This window comes from Canis aureus, chromosome 21 (genome assembly GCF_053574225.1).
Source record: "Canis aureus isolate CA01 chromosome 21, VMU_Caureus_v.1.0, whole genome shotgun sequence".
NCBI classification, from domain to species: Eukaryota; Metazoa; Chordata; class Mammalia; order Carnivora; family Canidae; genus Canis; species Canis aureus.
Window position 1 is genome coordinate 16,303,968 of NC_135631.1, and position 23,261 is coordinate 16,327,228.

Here is a 23,261-nt window from a genome sequence, read left to right on the forward strand (position 1 = left end):
ATTTCAGTGTATATATATTAATTCCTTGCAAAAGTCATTTTTGTTTTTATTTTTGTTAGATATTTCAAACATTTTTATGGATATTAAATTCTGGATGGACAGTGACTATCTTTCCCTACTTTAGATACGTATCTTCTTTATATCTGGCGTGAATCATTTCTAATGGCATCTGCTATACTCCTTTTACTTTTTCTTTTGTATGTGACATGCAATTCCTCTGAATGCTTTTATAATTTCCTATTTATCTTTATTATTAATCAGTGATACAAATGAGTGTAAATGTGTTTTGTTGATTGATTGGTTTCCTTTTTGTATTTCTTTCCTAGTTTCTCCTGATCTTCTCAGGCTTGTGGCTTGGTGTTTCCTTAATTTTAGAGAAGTCTTGGCCATTATATTTTCAAATATTTCTTCTGATTCATTCCCTCTTTATTTTTGTTTTTTATATTAGACTGTTTGATATTATAACACAACTGTTAGATAATCTTGTTTTCATTTTTCTATAAGTTTTATTCTGTTTTCTTCATTTTTATTGTTTACCTTCATTTTCTGATTTTTTTCCTCATTTTTTTTTGATCTACTGAAGATCCTCTTGAAGGAATTTTTTGTCTTTGATACTGAGAGTGTGTGGGTGTGTGTTAATTTCCGGTGCTTCATTGGACATTTCTTAATGGTTTCCATCTATCTGATGAAATATATACTCACATATTATAGTTTACTGTCTTCACTAGATCTTTTAATTTTAAGATATATGATAGATGATAGATAGATAGATAGATAGATAGATAGATGATAGATAGATGATAGATAGATGATAGATAATGATAGATTGATATTAGAAAGAGAGAAGGAATGAATATGGGTGTGTGGGGGGTGCACAGAGGGAGAAGGAGAGAGAATCTCAAGCAGACTCTGTGCTGAGCATGGAGCTGGACATGGGGCTCAATCTCATAACCCTGAGATCATGACCTGAGCTGAAATCAAGAGTCAGACACATAACTTACTGAACCACCCAGGCACCCTGACCACTACATCTTTTAACCTAGTAATTAAAATGTTTAGTCAAGACCCCCAGAAAGACCTGTTTTTGAAAAGCTGCTTTTATTACTATTTATATGAATTATTCTTACTATCCTTGGCTGAAGATGGCAGAGAAGACTTAAATGAAGCCTCTTTCAGGCTTGTCTGTTTTTTTCTAATAGCCCAAACCTGGCTTTAATATATATAAATATAGGGGAATCCCTGGGTGGCTCAGCGGTTTAGCGCCTGCTTTTGGCCCAGGGCAGATCCTGGAGTCCCAAGATCGAGTCCCACGTCGGGTTTCCTGCATGGAGCCTGCTTCTCCCTCTGCCTGTGTCTTTGCCTCTCTCTCTCTCTATGTCTATCATGAATAAATAAAACCTTTAAAAAATAATATATACAAATATATATATTACATATATATATTTATATATAACATATATATAACATATATGTATTCAATGCATATAATATACATGTTAACATATATATATTTATATATATATATATATATATATATATATATATATATATATATACTTGTATTTAATTTAGCTAATTTCTTCCTACCTTCATGCATGGTAGTCACAACTTTCTCCTACCTTTTGCTAAATATGAAACAGTCCATGTGTCTCATCTCCTCTTGAAAGAACTTGTCTTCTCTTGTAATTCAGATTACTTGGATGTTTGCAACCTCTGCCCTTTGACACAGTCATGAAAAGTTACAATATATAGAGTATTTGGATGTTTTAAAACATTATTTGTAGCTTTCTACATCCTGAGTGAAAGTGGAAATTTTATACATTTATTGATTTATTTATTTAGGATTTTAATTACAGATAGTTAACATACAATGTTATATTAATTTCAATGTACAATACAGTAATTCCACAATTCCATATATTACTCAGTGCTCGTCAAGATAAGTGTGCTTTTAATCCCTTTACCTGTTCATACATAGTCTTAAATCACACCCAGTGATTTAAGTGCTGTGATTTCAAATATCTCCTTGCTAGATAATGCTACATGTATCAGTGTAATATTTATTGGGATTCTAGTTCTACATCTCAAAAATGTAATGGAATGTCAGAATCAGCATAGATATAATGGATTAAACTGATCTCATTTCTTCCTTCCTTTCTTGTTTCTCCTTCTTCCTTCCTCTCTCTCTCCCTTCCTCTCTTTTTTCCCCTTTTTTATCTTCATCATATTAATCATCTGTGCTCAAAACCTGACAATTCTATGTGTTTCGATAAAAGGAAAAAATACCAAATCTAGTGAAAATCATTTTAAATGTATTCCTCTTTCTTTCTTACTTCTGCCAATATCTTTTTTTTAAATGATAATCTTATTTTTTTAATTTTTATTTATTTATGATAGTAACAGAGAGACAGAGAGAGAGAGAGAGGCAGAGACACAGGCAGAGGGAGAAGCTGGCTCCATGCACCGGGAGCCCGATGTGGGCGTGCCCTGGGCCAAAGGCAGGCGCCAAACCGCTGCGCCACCCAGGGTTCCCACTTCTACCAATATCTTAAAGAAGATTTTCAATACCACATAAATTATAGATAAGTTTATAGATTATAGTCTGGAAGCCAAATAATGCAGTTGGCAAAGTGAAAAAAAAAATCAGTGTATTCTTTCATTCCATGTATCAATGTGCTTCAAATCAGGGACAACCATCCAACGTACTTTTCAGTTTTACTCAATGCTAAAAAGGTCCTTTATTTATGAACTAATATATATCTTTACATTATTTTTCATTGTCTCTTTTAATCTTTGTTCCTGAAGCTGTAAAGCTATAGGTACAAGCAAAATTTTGTACAAAAAAAAAAAAAAAAAAAAAAAGTGTGTGTGTGTGTGGGTCCCTAGGTGTAATAATGAGTGGTACCACTCCCATTGCAAGCTTTTGATTCCTCAATCAGTGAATCTTGGCTGTAGGAGAAATAGCACTATGTACTAGATGCTCATTCAGAGCATATATAGCCTTTATTTATGATCTTTATTTTTAAAGTCCAAGAAGATTTGAAAGAGATCAATAAATTGAAAAACATATTTTTGTCATAACATTTCCAACTGGAGAAAATGTGACATTCTTAATTTGTTTCAATTTAATGTTTAGTATGAATTAATAAACCATTTTTTCTGAAACATTCTTTTCATTGCCTCTTTTACATCTTTGTTCCTTAAACTGTAGATGATGGGATTCAACATGGGAATCACAATGCTATAAAACATTGACACTATCATGTCATGGTCTAAAGCATAGCTGGAACTTGGTCTCACATACATGAAGAGGATGGTTCCATGATATATTGACACCCCAGTTAGGTGAGAACCACACGTAGAAAAGACTTTCCGCCTCCCCTCGGCAGAATGAATGTTCAGAATGGCCAAGAGAATGAAACCGTAGGAGATCAGAACAATGAGGATAGTGACTATCTCAATAGAGCCCACGAAGTAGAAGAGCAGCAGCTGGTTTGTGTGGGTGTCAGAACACGAAATGGCAAGTAGTGGAGGGATGTCACAAAAGACATGTCTAATTTCATTGGAAGCACAGAAGGATAGGCTGAACGTGGCCACTGTGTGTACAGAAGCATGCAAAATGCCACCAACATAGGAAGCAACGATGAGTGGCACATAGACCCTGGGTGACATGCTCACGGAATACAGGAGAGGGTTGTAGATTGCTACATAGCGGTCATAAGCCATGGCAGCCAAGAGAAAGCATTCTGTGGTTCCAAAAGTAACAGCAAGAAACATCTGTGCTGCACATCCAAGGAATGAAATGACTTTATTCTTTAACATAAAATCTACTAACATATTTGGGGTAATTACGGAGGAAAAGCAGGCATCCACAGATGATAACACACTCAGAAAATAGTACATGGGGTTGTGGAGCTGGGAATCTACAATGACCAACAAAACTAAAACCAAATTTCCCATCATAGTAAAAAGGTAGGTTGCTAGAAACAGGAAGAACAAGGCTGTTTGCAGCTCAAGCTTATCTGTGAAGCCCTTCAGTACAAATATGGTGACTTCTGTAGCATTCTTCATGTTGATATCTCATGGAAGAAGCTTGAAGATATTCACAAAGTTGTAACTCATATTAATATGATAAAAGTGAGCAGTTGTGTAACTCAAGGAAAGTGAATTCTGTCCTCATACTTATCATGGCAATGCATAATTTCCGAGTAGCTGATCAGAAGACAAGATGATGGGTCAAAGGTTAATGCCATTCACTGTAGAATTAAATAGAAGCTATGAGTTTTTACTCATTGGTTCAACTTATGTCATTTCTAAAACTGTGAGGTCAAATGGTCACTTTACCACTGAATTCTATTAGCTATTTTACTATTAAACCACATTAAACACAAATTGAACAGCTAAATATGTTTTTCTTGTAACATGCAACCACAAGATAGTATATCAATGAATGCAACACTGGAATTCACACCAGAATTCTAAACCTTTCAGAAATTGTGTAAAATGATGTGCTACAATCTACTCACCCTCAGAATTATGGCATTAATATTCATCTCAAAACATTGGAACAAATATTGAAGGAAAAATGGTAATAAAATAAAATCTTTAAAATAAAATATAGAATGTGCTAAATTAGATTGGTTTGACAGAGTAACAGCCTACTAGATTGTAATATTTTATGAGTTTATCTCTAAATTTTTCTGACTCTATTGTTATTTTGAATAGAACTAACCAAGACTGTTTTCAAGAAATGGACCATGAATGGATATAAAATTATGTGACAATATATACCTCAGTCAATGTGTTTTTAACTACTTAGTATTATATTGTTCTTTTGGGGATAAATATTTGGCCATTTGGATGGTTTCTGGAAATCTACATTATTGATAATGTGTGTTTCTCTAGTCTCTCAAAATTCTATAGTAAAAATGGGAGAATAAGAAATCTGTTTTCTTTTCTTTCAAAGTATTATAGTTGATTATATATTGTTGATTTTGGATTCAGTAAAAGAACACATAGGTAATTACTATATAAAGTTAACAAATTCATAAAAATCAGTAATTGAAAATGTGACAACACAAAACAATCTATGCACTTTGACACTATACTTAATATTTAAAAGGAAAAAAATAACAATAAATGAAAATTAGAAGGTGTAGAAAAAATTTTTCCTGCATAGTGCCATGTTAATCAAACAAGAAGTCAAAGGTCTATTATTGGCCCATAATATGACAATAGTTGGAGGATAGTCTTATTCAATTTATTTATTACAGTTTTTTAAAAATAAATTTATATATCCATCCATAGGAAATCTGAGTCAGTCTTGAGAGCACATAATCTATTGCAAATGATATTGTGTTAATTATTTAAATTCATAATGTAAGTCAAGTCCTAGTTTCCATACATGACATGGATCCCATCAGTAAGAGAGAGAGCCATTTGGACTAGAGAGAGTGATAGAGAAGAGAGTGCATCCCAACATCTTCTGGGAGTGATAAAGTCAGGATCGCTTAGAATTGTTAAATCAGGAGAAAACATTTTCATAGATTGTTGGAAAGATTAAAGGCAGAGGAAATAAATACTCATATGAGACATCAGAAAAAGCAGAATGGCGGCTGAATCCTGTGTATTGGAAATAAAAGTTACAACAAAACAAAACAAAGCACTCAAACCATTTATTCTAATTAACTGAATATTTTTGAGTTTCTCTAACAAAATAAAGTGCATTTAAATATAACATTTCATTAAAAAACTGAATAAATTGATTGTAAAACCCCAAATACATTTTTTCTTAAAGATTTATCTATTTATTTGAGAGAGAGCATAAATGGGAGGAGCAGAGGGAGAGGGAGAGAGAAAATCTCAAATAGACTCCATGCTGAGCACAGAGCCCGACGCAGGGCTCAGTTTCATGACCATGAGATCATGAACTGAGCTGATCCCAAGAATTGGATACTTAACTGACTGAGTCACTCAGGCATCCAACATCTTTTTCTTATTATAAAAAAGGAAAAAGATGCAATAGGGAGAGATGATTTGAATATTACCCAAAGGGAGATCAAGAAAATAGTTTATGTGGATGAGGTAAAAACAGAAATGAAAGAAATAAAAAATAGACCTTGATAAATATAATGAAATCCATGTTTTAATACAACTGAAGTGAAGACACTGAAATCCAATACAATTCTTGGCATCAGGTCAATGATATATTTGGTACAAGGAAAATTATATAGATCTGCAATCTGAAAGTATGTGTTCCTCACCCAGCTCCATTATGAAAAACCAGATGTGATACCAGGCTTTCTCTCCAAAGCTTACTCCTCTTTTTTTTTAAGTTTTTAATTGTAATTATAGTATAGTTAATATCCAGTGTTTTATTAATTTCAAGTATGCACTAGAGTGATACAACCCTTTCAAAGAGCAATAAATTTAAATGACAAAGTCTTTAGACTTTAATAACATCTGATCAACTTTTTATAGTTAATGTATAATCTTTTCCAAAAATGTAACTTTCTTAGAATACAGAAACTCCAAATATTTTGGGCTTAATGCTGAAGCCCTAAACTTGCAAAGGAGTAGAAAACAGAGAAATAACACTTATTAACTTGTAGGATGGACTTTTGCACACATTGCTTTATCTCACCTTGTAGCTACTCTCACAGATACCAAGTGTCAGAGCCAATATTCAATTCCAGCTCTCCCTCAGAGAGCACGCACTTTTCACCCTTTTTCATTGCTGCTTATTATACCTTGGCTTCATTCTGCAGTTGATTTCCCTTCCTAGCTCCCCACTGAAATAAAACAAAACATGACTTTTTATGTATTTGAATATTTTTTAAGTTGCTAAGACTAGAGAAACATTATGAAATAAGGAGTAATCTGAAGCGGCATCTACATTACATGACTAGCAAAATAAACTTAAAAGAATTATTATTTTCCTTATTGTATCAAAATATAAGCCCTCAGAGAATTGAATAAGTCAAGTGTTTTCTGGCCCTCTATTGATAAATTTTATCTTATTTTATTTTGAACTAGTCTGTTTTCTGACATGAGAAACATGAGCACACACATCTGCTTGGAGCCTTCTTATTACTTTTACAACAGAAATTCATTATTTTCCATTACCTTTGTTTCATTCCAGGAAGTGGTGTTTTCCAATTCTTAGATCGTGCCTAAATCTAGTTTGTGAAGAATGCATTCTGTTCACCTATACAATAGACAACAAGTAAAGACTTTAATATTGAGGATTTCAAAGCATATTTGACCTGGTTGTTTTAAGTTTCACATCCTAAGTATTCCACAAATTATCTGAAAATTTCTCTTACCTATAGAACAGCAAAGGCAGATCTAGGTACATTATAAATATGGTTCACTTAGATTGTTTATATGAACTTACTCAGCTGTTTAGAAACCCTACAGGGAATGCCCCAACAGGAATATGCCTTAATTATCCTTGGTTCAAAATAACAACACAAGGATTTATTCAAATGAAAACTAACTTCTCTGAGAACCAATTTCCTCATTTTGGCAATATAAGCAATTTTTTAGAGTCAATTAAACATGTTACATTCTTACTCTGTTCAAATTATAAAGTATGTGGTTTTAACAAACATTTAAAAGTATGCATTTTGAACTTATTGGAAGATCATTATTCAAGGTAATAAAAAAAGTTCAAAAAATCCCATAGAAATGTGGGGGAGACATTAAAAGTTTAAAGCTCTGTGGGACTTGCTAAATCATGTAATTTTGTGAATCCTGAATGTTTACTAATCTAATATTTTGTGAATCTAATGTTTACTCAGATTAAATAAAATTATTGATTGGTTGATAAACTGATGTACTCATATGCAATTCACACACACACACACAGACACACACACACACACACACCTAGGATCAAAATTGAGACATTTAACATTTGTTGATCTAGGTCTACTGGGAGGCCCAGTAGAATTTTTATTTTTCTTTAACATTTTTGGAGGGGAGAGTCTCTGTTCTTATCCATGCTTAATCAGTGTCATGAAGGAACCATGAGACACTGAAAAGATCTCAGAAATACGCAGCACATACTCCCTTTGAAAAGGACAGGGCTTCACTTAGAATAAAATGCTGAGAAGCATGTCAGTCGGGTAGGTAAATATACTAGGAATGAAAGTTTCAACAAAGGAGAGTCTTCTGGAAGGTGTGGGACCCAAAAAAGACTGTTAAAGCAGTACGCAAGTCTAAAGTGTATTCTTTAGAAGGCAATATCTGCTTAGACTCAAGAAACAGCAGGAAGGCACCCCGATGTTTCTAGCAGCAATGTCCACAATAGCCAAACTGTGGAAGGAGCCTCGGTGTCCATCGAAAGATGAATGGATAAAGAAGATGTGGTTTATGTATACAATGGAATATTATTCAGCCATTAGAAATGACAAATACCCACCATTTGCTTCCACGTGGATGGGATTGGAGGGTATTATGCTGAGTGAAATAAGTCAATCAGAGAAAGACAAACATTATATGGTCTCATTCATTTGGGGAATAAAAAATAGTGAAAGGGAATAAAGGGAAAAGGAGAAAAAAATGAGTGGGAAATATCAGAAAGGGAAACAGAACATGAGAGACTCCTAACTCTGGGAAACGAACAAAGGGGTGGTGGAAAGGGAGGTGGGTGGGAGGGTGGGGGGACTGGGTGACAGTGCCTGAGGGGGGCACTTGATGGGATGAGCACTGGGTGTTATGCTATATGTTTGCAAATTGAACTCCAATAAAAAAATTAAAAATTAAAAATTAAAATAAAATAAAATAAAAATAAAAAGCCCTCTGCATTAAAAAAAAGGAAATAAAGAAACAAAACAGCAGGTAGAAGGTACTCTTTAAAGCTTAGCTCTGGGACATAGAGGAGCTGTACAATAGTATTTCAAGACTATCATAAAAACCTGAGAGTGATTTTTTGAACACAAAACTGGAAAAGCTACCTTGATGTGTCTCCAACTTCACATGTTCCTCCTTCTTACAGTCAAAACACCCATCGTATTGACACAATGAAGGAATAAAAGGGTAACTACTGAACTCCATATAATTATATTAAAATTGCAAAAGGATAAAATAATGGTCAAAAATTACCAAAATCAGAGCATGGAATAAGGTTAGAAGAAATCAAATGAGGGGATCCCTGGGTGGCTCAGCGGTTTAGCGTCTGCCTTTGGCCCAGGGTGTGATCCTGGAGACCTGGGATCGAGTCCCGCGTCGGGCTCCCTGCATGGAGCCTGCTTCTTCTCCTGCCTGTGTCTCTGCCTCTCTCTCTATCATGAATGAGTAAATAAAATATTAAAAAAAAATCAAATGAACTATATAAAATACATCTTAAAATAATATAAAACAAAATTTTAAAAAATGACTAACAAGAAAATCAAATGTGTCAGAAATGAGATAAGACATCAGAAAGATGTGATATATGTGAAATATGATACAAGGAATTCAAAATAATAGACCAGAAAGTAGAAATAAAACAAAAATTCAGTAATCAAGAGTAATTTAATACAAGAATTGGCACTAATAGCATAATTAAGGGAAGTGAAAAGAAACAAGGATGAAGAAAAATCAATTTCAAGTAAAGAAAAAGAATAAAAATTTTTAGAAACACACCTAAAAGCACTAAATTATAATTTTCAAAACAATAGAAATGTGTCTCATACAAATATAAAACTGACACATAGCGAAAATGTATAACTAGTTCATTAATGGGTGTATCAATAAAATGAACTAGTTATTTAAAATTTTATTGAAGAAAATGTACACGGAGAAAAGTACACACATCTTAAGTATACAGCTTGATGGATTTTTTGAGAGGGGAGGGAAAGAGGGAGAGAGAACCTTAACCAGACCCCAGGTCCAGCACGGAGCCAATGCTGGGCTCAATCTCAGGACACTGAGATCATGACCTGAGACAAAATCAAGAGTTAGACACCAGGCCAACCGAGCCTCCCAGGAGTCCCAGCTTGATGAGTTTTTAAGTTGAACATACCCATGTAAACAAGCCCAGGAAGTAGAACATGGCCTGAACCCAAGGAGCCTCCCGTGTTCTATTTTTCAGTCACTATCTCCCCTGCAAAGATAACTACAGTATGAAGCAAAGACTAAATTATGTAATTATTAGTTTTTTTAAAAAGTCAGTTATTACATTTTAATATAAGTACAGAAAATCTACCAACTATATGTGTCAGTTACATGAATTTTAATAGACACACACAACAATGTAACAACAATCATGTTATGGGTGCTAGAAATATTCTGTATTGTATAATTGTGGAAATCCCTTGTTAATTTCTGCAAAAATGCTTTTTTAGTTTGAACTAGGGCCGCATTGAATATATAGATCATTTGTGATTGCATTTAATTAATAGATCTTTTATTTACTATTAGGGTAACTATCATAACAGCTTCCTTCCTTCCTTCCTTCCTTCCTTCCTTCCTTCCTTCCTTCCTTCCTTCCTTCCTTTCTTTCTCTCTCTCTTTTTCTTTCTTTCTTTCTTTCTTTCTTTCTTTCTTTCTTTCTTTCTTTCTTTCTTTCTTTCTTCTTTCTCTTTCTTTCTTTCTTTCTTTCTTTCTTTCTTTCTTTCTTTCTTTCTCTTTCTTTCTTTCTTTTTCTTTCTTTCTTTCTTTCTTTCTTTCTTTCTTTCTTTCTTTCTTTCTTTCTTTCTTTCTCTCTCTCTCTTTCTTTCTTTCTTTCTTTCTTTCTTTCTTTCTTTCTTTCTTTTCTTTCTTCTTTCTTTCTAATTCAAATTCCATAACCAACATTCCCTATCTATTAATTTAGGCTCCCTAGGTACTGAGCTTAGGCATCTATGTATTTTAAACAAATTTTTGAATAATTTATTTAAGTACATAGCCAGGAACAAACTTATAGAGGAGTGTTTAAGTTTCCCACAACAATAAGACCCTGACCAACACAGAAAGTTCGACCTCTATCTCAGCCAGATCTCAATATCCTCTTTTATTATATAGAATATTAAAGCTATATGTATATGTCCCATCTCTGCTTTCAATACTTCCCATTTATGTATTCATATTATTTTTCCCTAGTAAACTCTTAGTGAGCTTAAATATCTCTCTCATGACACTTAGAAGTATAGCACTTTAAAAGTTAAATAAATATGGTAATCTTTATTAAATGATTATGAAGTCTATCATACCTTATTTTGAGATAAATAAACAGGTTATAATTTCAGAAAGAAAGAAGTGGATTTTAGAAAATTGAAGTCATAAACCGAATGACACATAACTATTTAGTATCAGAGCCAGGATTATGTCCTGTAGCGTTAGATTTCTTTTCCAGCTCTATGCTTATTCTTTTTGCACTGAGGATTCTTTTCTACCAGAGCCCAAAGTGCATTCATGTAATCATTTTATCATTTAGTTCATTGTTCCAGAACCATTCATTTACTACAAAAAAAAAAAAACCAAAACACATGAAATTATCCAACATTTAGATCCCAGAAAATAATTAGTGTATTTTCTCCTTGGAGCATCCCTGTGGACTTCAAGAAGAAGCTTTAGAACATGGTATAAAAGTCTAAATGCTTGTGTTCATAGAATACCCTAAATGAGTGAGCAGTTCATTTCCACAGGTGAGAGAAAAGGGTTTCTTATGAATTACAACATATCTCAGAAGCCAAAACATTGAATCTCCAACTAGATTCTATGTTTTGATATTTAATCTGAGACAGAAATTTCTAGTTAACTTAGAGCTGAATTAATATTTAATGAGGGAATTCTGGGAAACATCGTAGGGATAATAAGAAAGACTACTTACATATTTAGATCAATAGTTTTGTAAGTTAGACATTTGATTTCATTTTTTTGATGGAAGATAATAGTTGGAATAAAGGTAGTAGAAATAACGGACTATATTATGAATTTAGGAAAATTATTAAAAGAAGAGGAAATTAGCTGCCAACCAACCATTGGGTACATGCCATTTGGGATCATAATTTTTTTAATGAAAGGATATAAATGAATTTTAAATTTGTTTTACTAGTTAGCTACTTGATGTAGAAGCCAGCTGTTTTGTTTCCTTTTTTGTTTTTAAATCATGCTCTGCTCAAACTTGATGGTTTGCATAAGAATTCAAACACATGAAGATGCTATTTTGTATTGTTTCTAAGAAATAACATCTCCAGAATTATGACATATCACAATGAACTTGCAACATGGTTAAATAAATGGACAAAGTTTAAAGTATGAGACAGAGAAGCTTGTCTTGAATCCTGGCTTTGCTGCAAACTGTATGACCTTGGGCAGGGTATAGGTCTGGCTGTTTCTCAAGTTTTCTCATCTGTAAAAAGATGCTAAATTATTTAGTTTGCAGGTCACGATACATATTAAATAAGATAATGTACACAAAACTTCTAAGTCTTAGTAGCCACTTAATATCATGTGCTTGCTGCTATCATAGCTTTCCTTTTCAAGCTTAGCATTTATAATACTGTTCTTTTTTTATTTATTTTTTATTTATTTATGATAGACATGTGAGAGAGAGAGAGAGAGAGAGAGAGAGGGAGAGGCAGAGACACAGGCAGAAGAGAGGGAGAAGCAGGCTCCATGCCGGGAGCCCGACGTGGGACTCGATCCCGGGTCTCCAGCATCACGCCCTGGGCCAAAGGCAGGCGCGAAACCGCTGAGCCACCCAGGGATCCCCCTAGAACACTGTTCTTATTGGATGTACCGTACTTTATGTTTTGGAACTGTATTACAGGTGAAGATTTGACAATTTTAGTCTTCCAGATTGGTCTATTTTGTTAAAATTGATGGTCCATATTTTTGTCTATCTAGTCCTTATTTCTTAAAGTGAAATTGGCTAGATATAAACAATTATTTTTCATTTCCTTAAATATTAGTTGGTGGAAGTTTGTTTGAAGAGTATGTTGGAAGAAGTAAACTCCACGGGTTTTTTCTTCCATCCCTCAAGTTCCCTAGAGTGAAGTAGGTAATTGCTCTACTGAGACATTATTTGGATTAAAGTATACCTTCATCCACAAGCCACCTTCTTGCACTACAAATAAAATCAGAGAAATTATAAGAAAAATTTTATGGACAAAATCATTAGAGGAAATGTAAGTAAACATACTGCTATTTTACTGACATGCTCAAAGACAATGTAATGACAGGTATGCATTTTTTAAGATGCCTGATACCATAAAATATTGGGATGGTCAGAAAGGTCCACCCCATGTAACACACTGAAATTAAGTCTAACATCCCATATTGTACTCCTTTGGGAATATTTTAAGATTAAATAATTTTTACATTGTTTTTCTCATTTAAATGTATCCCAATTTTGTGATATACATATGGTTGCTCCCATTTTAAAAATTGCATGCACATACATAAAAAGGAATTTAACACACATTCTACAAACTCTAGGACTAGTACTCAGGTATGTAATTTTTATTATACTTCTTTCAGATTTTTTAATTCCTATATTAATTCATCTTTGAGGATTTTAAGATGATGCAATATGAAACCAGGTGGGAGAAAATTTAGCAATAACTAACTGGAAATTAACTCACTTATCTCAATTATTGGCATAGATTTTTAACATGACAAATTTAGCCAACAACATAATAATATAATTTCTTTAATTTATGCAGGGCAGTGCATCCACTTGAACCTAACTTCCAAGCCCATCACCACCAAGGATCTCAACATACTTTCTTAAGAAACAAACACAAGGATACATAGGGTATATTCTCTTTTCAAAAATACTATCTTTAAATCCTATAAATAAACTCTAAAATGCTAGGGTTTCCATCAGATTTAAATTTATATAGGATTCAGATGAAAAATGTGACTGAGGCCACCATGTTTATATTGATGGGCTTCACAGATGATTTTGAGGTGCAGGTCTTCCTATTTTTACTATTTCTAGCAATCTATCTTTTTACTCTGATAGGAAACTTGGGACTGGTTATATTGGTGATGGGGGAATCTCGGCTCCACAACCCCATGTATTATTTTCTGAGCGTTTTATCATTCCTGGATGCCTGCTATTCTTCAGTTGTCACCCCAAAAATGTTGGTCAATTTCCTAGCAGAGGATAAATCCATTTCCTATCTCGGATGTGCAGCACAGATGCTTCTCTTCGTTACTTTTGGAACCACAGAATGCTTTGTCTTGGCTGCCATGGCTTATGACCGCTATGTAGCAATCTACAACCCTCTCCTGTATTCCGTGAGCATGTCACCCAGAGTCTATGTGCCACTCATCGTTGCTTCCTATGTTGGTGGCATTTTGCATGCTTCTGTACACACAGTGGCCACGTTCAGCCTATCCTTCTGTGCTTCCAATGAAATTAGACATGTCTTTTGTGACATCCCTCCACTACTTGCCATTTCGTGTTCTGACACCCACACAAACCAGCTGCTGCTCTTCTACTTCGTGGGCTCTATTGAGATAGTCACTATCCTCATTGTTCTGATCTCCTATGGTTTCATTCTCTTGGCCATTCTGAACATCCATTCTGCCGAGGGGAGGCGGAAAGTCTTTTCTACATGTGGTTCTCACCTAACTGGAGTGTCAATTTATCATGGAACCATCCTTTTCATGTATGTGAGACCAAGTTCCAGCTATGCCCTGGACCATGACATGATAGTGTCAATATTTTACACGATTGTGATTCCTATGCTGAATCCCATCATCTACAGTTTAAGGAACAAAGATGTAAAAGCAGCAATGAAGAAATTGTTTGGTAAAAATTGGTGTATCAATAAAGTACACTTTTCACATTCACCATTAAATTAAGAAAAAATAAGAATAATATATTGTCTTAATATTAAAATGATAAAAATATTTTGTTTTATTTGTATTTTTTCATTCTTGTTAGGTACTTTTATATAAAGATGATAGGCCTCCACCTTTACAGTTTTCATACATGCAGAAAAACTCATTATTTACTCCCTAATACATTCTGAAATACATAAAAGCGCATACACACACACACACACACACACATATATAATACACACGCACACACACACACCTCTGCTGATACTGATGGTCTTAGTTTGCTAAGAATGCATAACAAAGTGCCACAGACTGGTGGCTTAACAACAGAAATTTATTTGTTACAGAATCTATAAGTCTGAAGGTAAAGGCAGGATGAGTTTGTTTAAAGCCTCCCTCCTTCACTTGCAGATGGCAGTTTTTTTGTTTTTGTTTTTTTGTTTAATAGCAGTCTTTTCTTTCTGTTTCCACAAGGTCATTCCTCTCTGTGCTTCTGTGCTATGATCTCTTTTTATGACATCAGTCATATTAGATTAGGGTCCTCTTCGAAGGTCCTATTGCTAAATAAAGTCATATTCTGAGTATGCGGATATGAATATTGGTATATATATATGTGTGTGTGTACATGTGCACACTAGTATATATTTATTTCATATAAATATATTTACACATACACATATATTCATTATATGTAAGTATTTCTATACATGCAGAGTCACATATGCATATGATCTTTACTTCAAAATGTGTAGTATTACCTTTCATCCTCATATGAGTCAAACTCAATAGTCTCCTGTCGTTACAATTCTTAAAACATTTCTAATTACATCTGACTAATTTGTGTAAATACCACCCAGTTGATAGCAAAACCACAGCTCAGATAATCCCAAGCCACTTCCCTAGGGTCACTGGCATCTGACTCCTGATAAAAGCACTCTACTTCATCCTTAAATCTTTGCATTGGCAGCAGGGACCACAGATAGTATATTTAAATTTCCGGTGTCACTACCAGACTGCGTGTAAGAGTGCCTCTCTCCCCTTTTTGTTATTTCAAAGTGTGGAAATTAAGTCCATGGTTTTTCCTCACAGAATACAGAAGGTAGGCATTAGCACTGATCAAGGTCATAGTTAAACTCAAGAATGACAAAACACAGGCACAATGCAGGGAATAAGATACAGCTGGCTGTTATGCTCAGCCCCAGCCCATCTTTACGAGGTTTCCTTTTTAACGTGGTACACTCAGCTTTGGCCCTGCTTTATTTTGACCACCACCACCCTGTGACACCCTTACAGATGCCACCACTCCTCAATGCCCAGACCCAAGAACCGAGGTACAGAAAAGCATCCTGACTATTCTCATGTTTAGCACTGCTTCCAATAGACCTCATTTCCATTGCAAGGACATGTGTCCTTCAAAGTTAATTAATTTTTAATTAATTGTTAAGTAGTTGTGGTTTTCCATCCCTGCCTCCTTAATTTTATCATTATTATTATTTATTTTTAAGTGTTAAATCCCTTTGGTTCCAATAGGATGATCTCCTTAGAAGTAGAGTACAACTTAAGGATATTTCCCTAAAGTGGGATTGTTTAGTTTAAATAACACCTAATTATACAAATATAAATAATCTCTTACAACAACATATATTACACACGCACACACACATCATATTTCTGCATATTTTTCTTCTGTTTGGAAGGCTTTCCTGGTTGCCATTCACATGACTCCTTTTTAAAAATGTTTTTTCTTAGGATTTCATTGACTACGTTATAATAATTACAATTTACTTCCATTGGCTAGCCTCATTTTCTTTGCATATGATTTATTGCCTGATCAATTTTCCAGATACATATGTTTGGAATATTGTCTGATACATATTGTTGCTGAATAAATATTCCTTAAATTAATAAATATTTTACATAAGAAACTGTCAAAAACATTTTTCAACTCAATGAAGGATGCTTGTGAAACAAGATAGAATGTTCCATTTAAATATTAGTTACTGTTTTAGATTTTCTAGTTTATTTTTTTCCTTTAACATAGGTTTTTAAAATTTAAAAAGGGAATTACACTATGACCCAGAAATTGCACTACTAGATATTCACCCAAAGGTTACAAAAATAGAGAATCAAAGAACATCTATAGCAACCTTATCAAACATAGCCAAACTACAGAAATAGCCCATATGTCCATCAGCAGGTGAATGGATAAATAAGATGTGAAGTATTACTCTGTCCTCAAAATAGAATAAATCTTGCATTTGCAACAACATGAATGGAGCTAGAGGGGATTATGCTGAGTGAAATAAGTCAGTCAGAGAAAGACAAATACCATATGATTTCATTCATACGTGGAATTTAAGAAACAAAACAGATGAACATAGGAGAAGGAAAAAGAAGAGAGAGAGAGAGAGAGATATTGAGAGAGAAAGAGAGAGAGAAAGAGGAAGAGAAGTAAACCATAAGAGACTCTTAAATATAGAGAACAAACTGAGAGGTGATGGAGGCAGGCAGGTGGGGGATAGGCTAGATAGGGGATGGGTATTAAGGAGGACATTTATTGTGATGAGCACTGGGTGTTATATGTAAGTGATGAATCACTAAATTCTACTCTTGAAACTAATTTTACCACATATTAACTAACTAGAATTTCAATAAAAACTTGAAAAGAAAAAAATAAATACAATATTTCTTCTTTCTAATGGTCTACTCTTTTTTTTTATGATAGTCACAGAGAGAGAGAGAGAAGCAGAGACACAGGCAGAGGGAGAAGAAGGCTCCATGCACCGGGAGCCTGATGTGGGATTCGATCCCGGGTCTCCAGGATCGCGCCCTGGGCCAAAGGCAGGTGCAAACCGCTGCGCCACCCAGGGATCCCTGGTCTACTCTTTTTTAGCTTTCTCATTTGGGTACAATTTTCCAATGAATAGTGTGTCTGTAGAGTCACACATACTTTAGTCATAATTTTATTATCAATATTTCTGATTTTTCCCATTTCTTTTTGACTTAGGAATATCTTAGTAACATTAAAAGTGCTTAAGTGGAATAGTTTGAGAGTCTTTAAAAATTTTTTATTCATTTCCAAATAGAATAGAATTTCTTAAAATGTTCTTTATTCAGATTTTAATTTTCACTAATATATGGATGTTTTCAGAAATGCTGCCCCTACACTTATAAAAAGAGAGAATTGTCAAAGTCAAAGCTTTATACATACTTACCTACAAAAGCAATCTTATTGAATGTTTAAGCCTTTATGTCCTAATTAATGTTTTCTTCAGTGAAAATGTTTAATAGAAGTGTACTTAGTTTCCTAAAGTTATCAGGCTTCTTTTCATTTCTCTCTTTGCATTGCCTGTACAAGAAGTTTCCAGTCTGGGATGTGTGGCTTCATTTCTGTTTGCATAGGTAACATTCACTCTGGAGTGTCAGAGCCCAAGTGGAGGCATCCAACTTCAGAGACCATGGGATGTGGTTACCCCCAGAATGCAGGCTCAAAGCAGCAATCAGAACAGCCTTACTCATTTACAAGAATGGCCCTGGCAAATTGATCATTGTATTTCTAGAAGTGAAATAGATGATAAATACTAAATTCTGACTTTATTTGTATAAGCATAAAACTTCTGGGTTAAGTGAACAAAAGTCTAACTTGAATCACAAAAACAGAGTCACTTGTCCCTCAGTCAACTGGTGAACTCTGGGAGCTTATAGTCCTAGAACCTCTTGAATGATGGGAGGCCAGATACCCTTGAGGGAGGATCCCATTATACTACCTGGAATTTGAACTATTAACCTTTCTCCAAACCTTCTCCAGGGGGACTCTGGACCTTTACCAGGGTAACTGTGCATTGGTGAAAAGGAAATAACCAGACCCTTGAGAACAACTGGGCACTAGTTCTAGACTGATGATGATTCCAGAAGACCCAAAACATTGCTGTCTGTTTGTGTGTTTGTGGCCCTACAGTCAAGGGTTTGTGGAGGTCAGTTGGTCAGTGGAGTTGTACTTCTGGCCCATCTCACAGTGAATCCTGTGTGTTCCTGGAATATCCTGTGGTTATTTCTCCAGTTCCAGAACATCTAATTGGGATAGAACAACTCAGCCCCTTGGAGAATCCCCCATAGGTTCCCTGACCTGTAGAGTAAGGGTTATCATGATGGAAAAAATCAACTGGGAGCAACTATAACTTCCTCTACCAGAAAAAAAAAAAGTAAACTATAATCAATATTGCATTTTGAAGGGAAATGAGAGATTAGTTCCACCATTAGTTCCACTTGAAGAATGCAAGAGGGGTGATTCTATTACATCCCCATTCAAATCTCCTCTTTGGCCTGGGCAGAAAACTGATAGGTTTTTGACAATGACAGAGAATTATCATAAGCTTAACTAAGTAATTATTCCCATCGTTGCTCTTGGACAAGATGTGTTTTCATTGCCTGAGCAAATTAACACATACGTGGTACCTGGTGTGCAGCTATTGATCTGGAAAGTGTTTTTTTCTTCATCCAGTTTCATAAAGTTTACCAAAAACAGTTTTCTCTGAGCTAGTAAAGCCAACAAACTTCATTGTTCTAGCTTGGCTCTACAGTTTAAGTCATAATTTGATTCACGGGTATTTGATTGCCCTTTCCTTCCATAAGATATCACCTGGATCCATGACATTGATGACATTATACTTATTGGACTAAATGAGTGAAAAGTAGCAACTACTCTAGACATATGTGTAAGATATTCACATGACATGAGTAGGGAAATTAACAAAAATTTGAGGACTTTCTGCTTTAGTGAAATTTCTTAAAGTACAGTGGTATGAGGCATGTCAAATATCCTTTCTAAGGTCAAGGAAAGTTTATTGCATCTAGTCACTTTTATAACCAAAAAGTCACACTAGTGGACTTCTTCCTTGAAGGCAGTATATTCCTCATTTCGTTGTGTTACCCCAGCCATATACCTCTTACCTAAAAAAAGTTGATGGTTTTTGAGGAGGTTCATGATAGAAGAAGGCTCTGCAACAGGTTCACAATGCTGTGGAACCTTCTTTTCCACTTGGACCATATGATCTAGCAGGTCTATTGGTACTTGGAGTGACAGTGGTACAGAAGGATGCTGTTTGGAGCTATTGGTTGGCCCCTGTTGAGGAATCACCATATAGAACTTTAGCACTGTGAAGCAAAGCCCTCCCATCTTCCACAGATTACTATTTTTCTTTTGTAAAACAGATTTTAACCTGCCACTAGGTATTAGTAGAGACCGAACACTTTAGCATGGCCACTAATTTACCACCACAGCAGAGTTCCCCATTCAAAGCCTGGTGTTTTCTGACCCAACCATTGATAAATTTGGGAATACTCAGCTGCCCTCCATCATGAAATGGAAAGGTTATATACAAAATTGTGCCTGAGCAGACCTTGAAGGTCCAGGTAAGTTACATGAGGAAGTGATCCAAATACCAGAGGTCCACAATTCTTCTCTCTCTTAGCCTGAATCTGTGGCTTCTGTGGAGCTTGCTATGATTATTTGACAGAGGGAGAGAAGACTCAGGCCTAGTTTACAAATGATTCTGGATGACATGCAGGCACCACCGGGAAGTGGACAGCTGCAACAATATAGCCTCTTTCTGTGACATCCTTGAAAGACTGCAGTGAAGAAAAATCCTCCCAGTGGGAAGAACCTCGAGCAGTATAACCAGATGTTTATTTTGCTGGGAAAGAGAAATAGCCAGATGTGCAACTACATACTCATTCATGTTCTGTGGCCAGTGGTTTGGATGGATAGTCAGGGACTTGGAAAGTACATGATTGAAAAACTGGTGTCCAGAAGGCTGATCAAGATGTATGTGGATAGATCTCCGTTTCTGTGTTAAACATGTGAGAATATTTGAGTTCTTTGCCAATGCCCACCAAAGATTGACCTCAGCAGAGAAGGATTTTCATGACTAAGTGGATCGGGTGATTCATTCTATTGATATCATTCATCTTATTTCACTAGCCACCCCTCTTATCAAGTAATGGGTTCATGAAGTGACTGCAGCAGCTAGGATGAGGTTTGTGCGAGCTCAGCCACATGGACCCCCTTATGAAAGGAGGTTTACTTGTCTGAACCCATTGCTGACCATCCAATCTGCCAGAGGCAGAGATGAAAACTTAGGCCCCAATATGGCACCATTACCTGGTGTGATCTGCTAGCTACCTCATGGCAGGTTGTTTACATTGTACCACTTCCATCATTAGAGGGATATTTTGAGACTGGTTATATTGGTCATTGGAGATTCTCGGCTCCACAACCCCATGTATTATTTTCTGAGCGTTTTATCATTCCTGGATGCCTGCTATTCTTCAGTTGTCACCCCAAAAATGTTGGTCAATTTCCTAGCAGAGGATAAATCCATTTCCTATCTCGGATGTGCAGCACAGATGCTTCTCTTCGTTACTTTTGGAACTACAGAATGCTTTGTCTTGGCTGCCATGGCTTATGACCGCTATGTAGCAATCTACAACCCTCTCCTGTATTCCGTGAGCATGTCACCCAGGGTCTATGTGCCACTCATCGTTGCTTCCTATGTTGGTGGCATTTTGCATGCTTCTGTACACACAGTGGCCACGTTCAGCCTATCTTTCTGTGCATCCAATGAAATTAGACATGTCTTTTGTGACATCCCTCCACTACTTGCCATTTCTTGTTCTGACATCCACACAAGCCGTACATACATACATACATGCATACATATACACACACATATACACACACATATATATAAAACATGTGTGTAAAATATATATAATGTATATATATGGAGTCTATACAATGTACATACATCTTATATACACATATATTCATATAATTAACCAGTTGTTGCTTTTCTCTAAGCTCTACTTTGTCTTTCCTGAGCCTTTAGTATACTATCAATGAATGTTACTATCTAATACATATCAGTATAACTTTTGGAGTTTCAGAATGGATCTTATCGTTACTATGACTGGACATAATAGAGGGAGGGAAAGATTATAATAATGAAATAAAAATAATAATTTTTATTATATAAAAGTCATGGCCATAAGCCTAGATGGATGTTATTCTGAAAGAACATGGAAAGTTAATGAAATAACTTTAGGGATGTCTTGCACAGGGACCCTAGAATGGAAAAGTATCTTCATAAAGAGTGTGAAAGAGTTTCTATGAGCAGTGAGATGATATGCTAATCTATGCAATCCTGAGGATAAGCTGTTGTAGTAGTAGTGAGCGAAAATTCCACAGTGATTGACAATAATAATACACTTACATCAACAAATATTTAATATGAATCAGTTTGAACACAGTAAAAGTACAGAGATGACACAAATGATCTATATTTGTAAAATTCTGTATTGGAGGGCTGAATTATGGTTTATTTGGAAATATGCTAGGATGTACAAACAGCACTATTCATTGAAACCAAGATACTTTCTTTAGTTTCTAAGCACAGAGACATAAATTGATAAGCAACACTTTGCAGATTTACTCAATGCTAATTATGTGTTTTACTTAAGAACCAATTTCTCATAAACAATTTCTTCATCGCCTCTTTTACATCTTTGTTCCTTAAACTGTAGATGATGGGATTCAGCATAGGAATCACAATCGTGTAAAATATTGACACTATCATGTCATGCTCCAAAGCATAACTGGAACTTGGTCTCATATATATGAAAAGGATGGTTCCATGATAAATTGACACTCCAGTTAGGTGAGAACCACATGTAGAAAAGACTTTCCGCCTCCCCTCGGCAGAATGGATGTTCAGAATGGCCAAGAGAATGAAACCATAGGAGATCAGAACAATGAGGATAGTGACTATCTCAATAGAGCCCACGAAGTAGAAGAGCAGCAGCTGGTTTGTGTGGGTGTCAGAACACGAAATGGCAAGTAGTGGAGGGATGTCACAAAAGACATGTCTAATTTCATTGGAAGCACAGAAGGATAGGCTGAACGTGGCCACTGTGTGTACAGAAGCATGCAAAATGCCACCAACATAGGAAGCAACGATGAGTGGCACATAGACCCTGGGTGACATGCTCACGGAATACAGGAGAGGGTTGTAGATTGCTACATAGCGGTCATAAGCCATGGCAGCCAAGAGAAAGCATTCTGTGGTTCCAAAAGTAACGAAGAGAAGCATCTGTGCTGCACATCCGAGATAGGAAATGGATTTATCCTCTGCTAGGAAATTGACCAACATTTTTGGGGTGACAACTGAAGAATAGCAGGCATCCAGGAATGATAAAACGCTCAGAAAATAATACATGGGGTTGTGGAGCCGAGATTCCCCCATCACCAATATAACCAGTCCCAAGTTTCCTATCAGAGTAAAAAGATAGATTGCTAGAAATAGTAAAAATAGGAAGACCTGCACCTCAAAATCATCTGTGAAGCCCATCAATATAAACATGGTGGCCTCAGTCACATTTTTCATCTGAATCCTGTATAAATCTAAATCTGATGGAAATCCTGGCATTTCACTTTTTAT

At 35.4% G+C, this 23,261-nt stretch overlaps 3 protein-coding genes across 3 annotated transcripts; 1 reads left to right on the top strand and 2 right to left on the bottom strand.

Annotated features, from left to right (window-relative positions):
• Positions 1–3,132: 3,132 nt before the first annotated feature.
• LOC144293338 (olfactory receptor 5T2-like) lies at positions 3,133–4,119 on the bottom strand. Its single transcript, XM_077864425.1, has one exon. It carries the CDS (start codon positions 4,069–4,071, stop codon positions 3,133–3,135), a length of 939 nt encoding a protein of 312 aa, XP_077720551.1. The 5' UTR covers positions 4,072–4,119.
• Positions 4,120–13,779: 9,660 nt separating this feature from the next.
• Positions 13,780–14,784, top strand: LOC144293169 (olfactory receptor 5T1-like). The gene has a single exon (XM_077864292.1). It carries the CDS (start codon positions 13,780–13,782, stop codon positions 14,782–14,784), a length of 1,005 nt encoding a protein of 334 aa, XP_077720418.1.
• Positions 14,785–22,262: 7,478 nt separating this feature from the next.
• On the bottom strand, positions 22,263–23,249 carry LOC144293170 (olfactory receptor 5T1-like). The gene has a single exon (XM_077864293.1). The coding sequence runs from the start codon at positions 23,247–23,249 to the stop codon at positions 22,263–22,265; it is 987 nt and encodes a 328-aa protein (XP_077720419.1).
• Positions 23,250–23,261: the final 12 nt, after the last annotated feature.